The sequence below is a fragment of the Megalobrama amblycephala genome, linkage group LG4 (genome assembly GCF_018812025.1).
Source record: "Megalobrama amblycephala isolate DHTTF-2021 linkage group LG4, ASM1881202v1, whole genome shotgun sequence".
Lineage (NCBI taxonomy): Eukaryota > Metazoa > Chordata > Actinopteri > Cypriniformes > Xenocyprididae > Megalobrama > Megalobrama amblycephala.
In genome coordinates, this window is record NC_063047.1 from 15,201,894 (window position 1) to 15,211,826 (window position 9,933).

General features: G+C 34.8%; 1 protein-coding gene across 13 annotated transcripts in view; it reads right to left on the bottom strand.

Annotated features, from left to right (window-relative positions):
• sh3glb2b (SH3-domain GRB2-like endophilin B2b) overlaps window positions 1-9,787 on the bottom strand; it is a 31,517-nt gene extending 21,730 nt beyond the window's left edge. For 4 of the 13 annotated variants that reach the window (XM_048187857.1, XM_048187854.1, XM_048187849.1 and 1 more), the window contains exons 1-6: window positions 9,607-9,785; window positions 6,874-7,015; window positions 6,306-6,341; window positions 5,545-5,556; window positions 5,114-5,242; window positions 631-764 (exon numbers count right to left, since the gene is read on the bottom strand). In XM_048187857.1, the coding sequence (XP_048043814.1) occupies window positions 631-764; window positions 5,114-5,242; window positions 5,545-5,556; window positions 6,306-6,341; window positions 6,874-7,015; window positions 9,607-9,669 (516 nt within the window). In that variant the 5' untranslated portion in view covers window positions 9,670-9,785. Of the gene's footprint in view, window positions 1-630; window positions 765-5,113; window positions 5,243-5,544; window positions 5,557-6,305; window positions 6,342-6,873; window positions 7,016-9,606 lie in introns of all 13 variants that reach the window. The other 9 variants (XM_048187860.1, XM_048187851.1, XM_048187848.1 and 6 more) reach the window with 8 other exon arrangements.
• Between the last annotated feature and the right edge of the window lie 146 nt (window positions 9,788-9,933).

Sequence of the window (9,933 nt, forward strand, 5' to 3'; positions counted from 1 at the left end):
TGTTACTCTTTCAATTTCCAAAAGCAATAAAAACTTGAATTCAAAAAAAAAGAAAAGCATGTATTAACCCATTTTACACTTTCATGTTGTATTTTCACTTCTGCACTAATCTGCTGAGTGTCTTCTTTAAAAAAAGACCAACATTAGGTCTGTATTCCAAAGCATTCATTACTTACAACCATTTTATTTCAGATCTATGCTCACAAGGGGTGACAGTTAACACGTTTTACTTTAAGTCTGAATATATAGTTACAAATCTGAATATATAAATATAAATCTGAATATAAATGTAAACCCGAATACATAGTTACAAATCTGAATATTGTTTAATAAGCCAGTTATAAGATTGCCCACTTCCATCTAATATTGGGGGGGGGGGGGACTGAAGAAAGTCCTGACCACAAAACCATGAAACATGCACGCAACAAGTTTGTTTAAATAATTTCTTAATTCTAAAAAATACAAATTTACATACAAATGTGTTGATGTTACAATTTCATTCTTCTCATGCTTCATGAATGAGGCCCACTAACAGATGCTTCTCACCATTGTGCAAACTAACAGATTTTATCAGCTAACATATTAGATGGAAGTGAGCAATCTGAGGCTGAGATTATGAATTTCACTTACAGAAATTGTTTTCCAGTCACCCTCTAAAAAGTTCCTCAGAGGAGTGAGGAAGTTGATGGCTGATGTCTGTAGGAATTCCCGTTCTGCTCCACCCAGCCTCTTCTGATAATCTCCAACAGTGATCAAAGTACTGCCTGGTAAACATTCACAAAACATTACATATGATTGAGCATTCCAATTACATTTTCTATATTTTCCTGTCAAATTATTTTTCAAGAAGATCTCATAAATTACTGACTGCTTCAAACAATTTGGTTTGCACACTTTTTCAGATCACTCATTCAGATGAGAGATGAGCATTGTGTAATATGCTTATCAGATGTAGACAAAATGATCTTTGAGTCATCTCAACTTACTCATGTAGGCATAACCATCCAGCTTAACCAATGTCCTAAACTCACAATATTAATCACTTATAAACCCCTTACAGATGCTATGAACCACTTAGAAATGCTCTGATGCTGCTTTGATTCTGTGTAAATGAAACAATTTCATGTTTTCCTTTGTTGTTGTTTTTTTTTTAAATTCATATTTATTTTAGTAGTGGTCCTGTTTTTTTTTTTTTTATATATAAAATTGACATGTACTGAAGTGTGACATGATATATAAATATTCTAATTTAAATATTTTAAATATTTTTAACCAGCATTATTAAATTATTTTAGAAGCAAATTTTATGGTTTCATAATAATAAAAGGGGAAAAAAATTACATATATTCTGCAACTAGTTTATAGTTATAGTTGTAACTACCTTAGATTCTGTAACTTTTATGTATTAAGTTACAGAACCCAAGACAGTGAAAGTGTATAAGGGAATTCTAACCTAAAAGTATCCATCGGAAATGTTTGCCAAAAAACCTTTTACTCAGAGAGGGTAAGTGCGCCATCTAGTGGCACATGGTTTGCAGCAAAACATTGACTTGATTTGGAAACTTGCATTGCTAGATAACTACAAAATGTAGCACATATTATATATAGCATAGTCACTGGTGAAGAATCAAACAAATCATACATTCATTTGTTGTCATGTCAGAAGCCAAACAGTGGAAAACAAGAAAAAGAATAGATGAGAACTTGGGCAGCAGTGATCCTGACTCACATGGTGCCATAGGCAAGGTCACACATGAGGCACAGCATTCCAGAGGAATTGAGTACATTTCTATATAATAATAATAATAATAATAAATATATATATATATATATATATATATATATATATATATATATATATATATATATATATATATTTTTTTTTTTTTTTTTTTATTTTTTTTTAATATATATATATATATATATATATATATATATATATATATATATATATATATATATATATATATATATATATATATATATATTATATTATATTATATTATATTATATTATATATATACACACACACACAAACCCGATTCCAAAAAAGTTGGGACGCTGTACAAATTGTGAATAAAAAAGGAATGCAATAATTTACAAATCTCATAAACTTATATTTTATTCACAATAGAATATAGATAACATATCAATCGTTGAAAGTGAAACATTTTGAAATGTCAAGCCAAATATTGGCTCATTTTGGATTTCATGAGAGCTACACATTCCAAAAAAGTTGGGACAGGTAGCAATAAGAGGCCAGAAAAATGTAAATGTACATGTAAGGATATGCTGCGGCGAAAAATAGTGAAGCAATGTCAGAAAGGAGTTTCTCAGAGAAAAATTGCAAAGAGTTTGAAGTTATCATCATCTACAGTGCATAATATCATCCAAAGATTCAGAGAATCTGGAACAATCTCTGTGCGTAAGGGTCAAGGCCGGAAAACCATACTGGATGCCTGTGATCTTCGGGCCCTTAGACAGCACTTCATCACATACAGGAATGCTACTGTAATGGAAATCACAACATGGGCTCAGGAATACTTCCAGAAAACATTGTCAGTGAACACGTTCGTGAACACGGCCGTTCGCCGTTGCCGGCTAAAACTCTATAGGTCAAAAAAGAAGCCATATCTAAACATGATCCAGAAGCGCAGACATTTTCTCTGGGCCAAGGCTCATTTAAAATGGACTGTGGCAAAGTGGAAAACTGTTCTGTGGTCAGACGAATCAAAATTTGAAGTTCTTTTTGGAAAACTGGGACGCCATGACATCCGGACTAAAGAGATCAAGAACAACCCAAGTTGTTATCAGCACTCAGTTCAGAAGCCTGTATCTCTGATGGTATGGGGTTGCAGCATGGGCAGCTTACACATCTGGAAAGGCACCATCAATGCTGAAAGGTATATCCAAGTTCTAGAACAACATATGCTCCCATCCAGACGTCGTCTCTTTCAGGGAAGACCTTGCAATTTCCAGCATGCCAAACCACATACTGCATCAATTACAACATCATGGCTGCGTAGAAGAAGGATCCGGGTACTGAAATGGCCAGCCTGCAGTCAAGATTTTTCACCCATAGAAAACATTTGGCGCATCATAAAGAGGAAGATGCGACAAAAGACCTTAGACAGTTGAGCAACTAGAAGCCTGTATTAGACAAGAATGGGACAACATTCCTATTCCTAAACTTGAGCAACTTGTCTCCTCAGTCCCCAGATGTTTGCAGACTGTTATAAAAAGAAGAGGGGATGCCACACAGTGGTAAACATGGCCTTGTCCCAACTTTTTTGAGATGTGTTGATTTTTAAATTTAAAATCAACTTATTTTCCCCTTAAAATGATACATTTTCTCAGTTTAAACATTTGATATGTCATCTATGTTGTATTCTGAATAAAATATTGAAATCTGAAACTTCCACATCATTGCATTCTGTTTTATTCACAATTTGTACAGTGTCCCAACTTTTTTTGAATGGGGTTTGTGTGTGTATATATGCACTGGTTACTAGTAGGTAATAAAAGATACTTTTAAGGATCACACTTAATATTAGGTGTCTTTAACTACAGTGTACTTACATAAACAATTGTTAGGTACAATGTTCTTATTTTGTTCATGTTGTATTGCAAAACACTTTTACTGCTATTAAGATGTGATATGGGTAAGCTTAGGGACAGGTTAAGAGGTATGGTTAGGGTTAAGGGGTAAGGGAAGGGTAAACAGTGTAATTATAAGTGCAGGTATTTTTTAGCCTTTGTTAAAAGTTATTCTGAGGTCCTTAAAGGACAAAATCTGTCATAAAAATTTGAAGCTTTGGAGCACAGACTTAAAGGGTTACTTCACCCAAAAATGAAATTTCTGTCATTAAGTACTGATGTTGTCACAAACCCGTAATTTTTTCATCTTTGGAACACAAATTAAGATATTTTTGATGAAATTCAAGGGTATCCGAACCACACATAGGCAGCAACGACATTGCACCTTTTAAAGTCCAGAAAGCTACTAAAGACATCATTAAAACAGTTCAACTTTAATGTTATGAAGCCACGAGACTACTTTTTGTGTGCAAAAACAAAAAAAAAAAAAAGACTTTATTTAACAATTTGAACTGTTGTCATTCGCAGTTAACGTAGTGAACACAGTGCAGGCTTCCGTGTTTATGTCCGTATCTTAATTTGTGTTCCGAAGATGAACAAAGTTCTTACGGGTTTGGGACACGAAAGTGAGTACTTAAATTTAATTTTTGGGTGAACTAACTCTTTAAGTTTGGTCTCATTTTAAAAAAAGACCCTTGGCAGATTTTTGTTGAAGTAAAAATTGTTGAAAAAAATGAAAATCAAAAAAAGATATGGAGGTTTAATTATTTTAAATATAATATAATATAATATAATATAATATAATATAATATAATATAGTGTGTGTGTGTGTGTGTGTAATAAAACATGTTTAACTAAACTGCTAGAAAATCAAAGCCATAAATCTAAACAAGTTGTGTTCCAAATTTAGGGTTGATATATCAAAAAATTAGCTTTCATTAAGATTTTATTTGGGTGCAGTACACATTTTTTCTCAATAAATGCCAGCAAAGCTCTATTGGTACACATAGCAGTTGGATATGTGATTTGCAGAACAGTAGAACAGTTTTTCTCTCTTTAATATTATACACACACAATTTTTTCTTAACACATACAAATTATAATTGTAGAATTTATCCTATTATCTCTATAATACGCAGAAGCATAAAACAGGAAAAAATTGACTATTTTGCTTTATAGGCCAAACCTGAGAAAATGGCACCATCTTTTAAAAAATTAGTAAAATTTTTCATTCTGCCAACAGAATAAAAGCCTAGTAACAAAAACTGCATTATTTTATAGTTAAACGGCCATGTGATTAAAAATTGAAGTTTTAATGGGTTTCAATGGGGACATTTTTGTCCTTAAGGCCAAAGAGTAACTATTTTGTACCTAGTGTAAAAATAGGTTTATAAAAGGAAATGGGGAAGAAATAGTAAAATTCTAATAAAACTAGACACTTGTGCCAAAATGTATGCAGTTGGCATTAACACAGGCAAAATTTTATATTAATTCTCTTCTGTTTGGTTGTACGAACCATATGGAGTTCCTGGTCCAAAGTCCTTTGCAGCATCCTGCATATACTGTCCCAGCAGCTCTGCATTGGTGATTCTGGATGGGATCTTTCTGTCTAATTTCTCATAGAAGAACTCTTCAATACGGGCACCTAAACAGAGATTCATATCAGTAAGAAAGACATCATGCTTTATTCAGTCAGATTATTCAGAATTGATCTCCAGATCTGGTTAAGATATTCAGATGACTGAAGAACAAGCTTGAGCTTGAGTCTAAAAACACAAGATTCATCCTCCATTTTCAAACAAACTCATCTGCAAAAGGATAGTACTACCACGAAAAAGGCATAGTGAGAAGAGCGCACTCCACATGTTGTGTCAAAAACTAAACATCAGTCAGGAATTAAACAGGTGACCTAAAGCACAGGCCATGGGGAGCAGAGACAAAACTTACCAGTTTGGTCAACTGGAGCATGGAGAGAGTTAGAAAGAACAGGTTAGTGTTCTTACTTGTACACAATCACTAGGCCATTAGAACCTTTTGCAATAACTTTAAAAAGCCTAAAGACATGAAAAGGTACTACAGTCAACGATGAGTTCTAAAGAATCTGAAACCTGTGGCCTTATCAATGATACAGGAATTATAACTAAGGGGTATTTATAGAAAATGTTTCATGTTGTTTACTGCCAACATAAAAACAGATTTTTGACCCATGTAGAGAATGAGATATACACTACCATTCAAAGGTTTGGGGTGGGTAAGATGTTAAATGTTTTTTTAATTGAGCTCAAGACTCAGTAAACCAGTAATATTGTAAAATGTTAATGCAATTTATAAGATCCCTTTCCTACTTTAATATATTTTAAATATAATTTATTTCTGTGATATCAAAGCTGAATTTTCAGCATCATTACTCCAGTCTTCATTGTCACATGATTCTTCAGAAATCATTCTAATATGCTGATTTGGTGCTCAAGAAACACTTCTTACTATTATCAATGTTAAAAACAGTCATGCTGTCTAATATCTTTGTGGAAACTGACATGTTTTTAAGAATATGAAGTTCAAAAGAACAGCATTTACTTGACATTATTATATAATAATGTGTCCTTGCAGAATAAAACAATTAATATAAAACATTTGAGCAGTAGTGTAATTAAGCTAAAGTTAGGAATCTAGTAATTTAGCAGACAGTTTTATCCAAAGTGCCTTACAGTCATTTATGACAGGGGAAGTCCAGCTGCTGTAACCTGGAGTGAAGTAAGAGCACAGTAACGATTAACAGCTCACATTTTACCGCTACGCCAGTTTGCTGTCCATCTCAGCACCCTTGTGAAATATTTGCTTACTCTCATCATTAGTGAAACTACTGCAGCAAGAATAGAAAAAATATAAATCAAGGGTACAAAGACAATGCATTCACATAACGTGATACCTGACATAGTGACACCTGAGCACCATTGTTGTTTTAAGATGGTTGTCAGGCATCATATTTCACTGGCTGGCCGTACAGGAATTAAGCAGGCATTTAATTTTTAGAATAAAAAAAATATTTTTTTGCAGATACATGGTGTAATCAAGCAAATGGCGACATTAAAGTAGATTGATTCAGATGCTCCTGTTCATCATGTTAATGGGAAATGTCAACAACATGAGACATTTTCCAACACATTTTAAGGCCACACATTTCAAACAATATCCAATAACAGAGTATTTTGCAATACAGGGGCTTAGGCAGAGGACCCCAGATCTTAAACATTAAACGCCTATGTAGATTCTTACTTGGGTTAGGTTGAAGCAGCACCTCGGTCTGTCTGAAGATCTTGTCGGTCCAGTTTTTGGTGCAGTCTGCCCGAGCGATCAGATTCTCCAGATGGGCATCTAGCTCAGTCTTTTCTGCTTGGCCAAGCTTCTCTTCTGTATACTGAAGAACATACAAAACAATTCAGACTGTAAGAGCAGCACTCCAAACACATCAGCAGCTCTTTATGGGGAACAAGAATATGCATAAACGCGTTATCTCAGAATGCTAAACAAGATGTGCAATATTATTCTGTTAACAAATAATGAGCAGTATTCTTGTGCTCTTCAAAGACTGTAAATGTTTCTTGAACATGTTTAGACAATGTTTCACAGGTTACATCAAGCAGCAATTTATGCTACAAATCAAACATCACTTCTGAGTGCAAAATGAAGTACGTTTTCTTACAAAAGACAATGACAGGACATGCCAGATTTGAATTCCAAAATGAATTCCAGCTGAAAAGCATTGATATAAGAGTAACTGAAGGTAAAAAGGTATAAAAATGTGGCCAAAATGATCATACATCGATAAATACTGTTCTCTCTGAGTAGGCCTAAAATATGAGCAGTAATCTACAGCTCATGTGGACTGGCTCTGACTGCAGTAACTCCATGAGAGAACTGTGACTGTGATAATGATCTGCTCCCAAATAAATCCCTGACAGGTACAGTAGTAGTGACTGGCTAAGCAGGGACGCTTAAGGTGATTGGCTGATAGGGGACACCCCCTCCATCTGGTTCCTGGACTGAAAACAGTGTTCTGTTCTTCTTTTGTCTACTCAGGGGAGACATAACAATAAAAAAAAAAGATCAGTTAAAGAATCTATAATAAAATGGATAAGGATCAGACAAGTGATATGGGCCAGGTTTGTTTGGCCCTTTGCAGATTATATTCAGGCCAAACCCTCAGTCATTGTTGAAGATCAGTAGCTGACCAAATGATAAACATTAAGTTCCTGGAACCCTGGTGGACCTGCAGTAAAAACTTCCTTTGATAAAGTGAAAAAATTTATAGTGCTGCTGGTGTTTGATATTTCACGCACACACAGGGAAGACCCCTGCTGACTGAGCGTAAAATTCAGGCCTGAGGAAAAAGAGGAAAGAATGCATATAAATCACATTCACACGCTGCGACTCAGCATGAAGGATTCCCTCTACTGCTGCAGCTTTTAATGCATGTCATCCTTTTCATGATGACTTGAATTTTATCTATTTATACAAGTATTGTCTTTGGATCATCACGTATTGGTTCACGTTAACAGTTAATTATCAAGCAAATAAAATTCTTGCATTTTGGTTTAATTCCTTTTGTGAACCGGAAGCTGCGACCAAATTTATTTCAGTATTGTGATGTATTTTCAGAGTGAAACTGAATACTAAATGATAAAAATTGTTTTTCTCCACTGGGAATTGATTGGATCTAGAAAAGTAGGCGTTCCATTCAGCTCGCTGTCAAAGCTTGCATCAGACTGACAGTTGGAGGGGATGTTCTTCCCAAACCGTCAAACTGATGTAATCAGAGAAGGATGGCCATTCCTGAGGGGGAAGTATAATTTCAGATTTTAATTAATGATTATTGTTTACCACAAGACTAGTAATGCGCACTAACAAAAGTAAAAAGGGTCAATTTTGATTTCATGCGGACTTTAATTTTCTTTTTTTTTGTGATAATATGCCTATAAAAGATGTATCCTTCAGAAATAATGAATATATTTTACAGAAAATATCATCTGTCATAATTTACAGACAGTTTCAGAAATGTTTATGCCTAAATGCAAACCACCCACATCATGGAAACAGATGGGCATTCAGTCACACACACACCAGCTGGCCAGACATCCTAAAGTGCTCTGCGTACAAGAAGGTCTATTAAAATGAAAATGAGCTCTATGATGCTCTTCCAAACCCTTTATAAATTTTCTTTACAGTAATGTTGCACTGCTTAAATAATAATAAACACAAAGTATCATAAAATGAGTGATAAACAGCTTTGTGTGATGTACAGACTGAAATTTACGTCATTATTGTGAAATAAAATGGCATTTTTAAATATTTTTTTGGTGCTGTCCCACTGAACAGTTACCACTTTCATTCTATAGGGAAAAATATTAGCATGAACAGTAGCAGAACATCATACAGATTCAGAACAACATGAGTGTGAGACAGGAGTAAAGATAATGTTTTCAATTTGGGGTGAACTGTCCCTTTAAACTTTGGACGATGATTCCCAGCTTGTTTACTGTCTTGTGGTTATAACGGAGTATGTTTTTTAAAAGACTGAACATTACTTTAAACTAGTACGTGAGCATCTCTAAACAAGCATGTTGAAAATAAAAATAATTAGTTCTCTAGTGAATACGCTGTAAGCGAGAATTCAGCTGGTGACTGTCACATGAACAGCCATTAATAATGGATACGAGCTTGGCTTGCGTCTATCGGCTTACAATGGCGAGAAAAATACGGTTCATCGTAAAATGACACATGACATAAGGATTGTTCGCGTAAACAATGACAGATAGAGAAGGATTTACAGAACGCGACCTTTCTGAATACTCGCATACGAATATATAAAGGCCAACAGAGCGAAGCTGTTCGTCCATTCATTCACTCGAGCCGCTGCTGCGTTCATCCATCCTACTGAATTCACGCACGTCACTTATGGCTGAACGCAACTCCCGTAAAGTAAACAAAAAGCACTGGGTCATTTTATACCTGAACAGCACGAGTGAAGAAGACACCTGCATCCGACGCTAGTTTCTTGACATTGAAATCCATCGTGTCAGCGTTTTCACTGTGTGCGTTTCAGCAACATCAGCTTGTTGGTTGTCCCTGCAACGGGATCGATTGTGCAGGACGAGGCTGAATCGACAGCGCAACCTGGAGTTTAATGATCTTACCATCAGTTACATCAGCCATCCTCTACTCAGCCTGGCTGGGTGATCATTTTAATTATTTTAAAACAGTATTTTTTTAAAATGCTGTAACTAGTTTCAGTTCTTTCAAAAGTAGGTTTCCTGAAAAATAACTATATATATATAT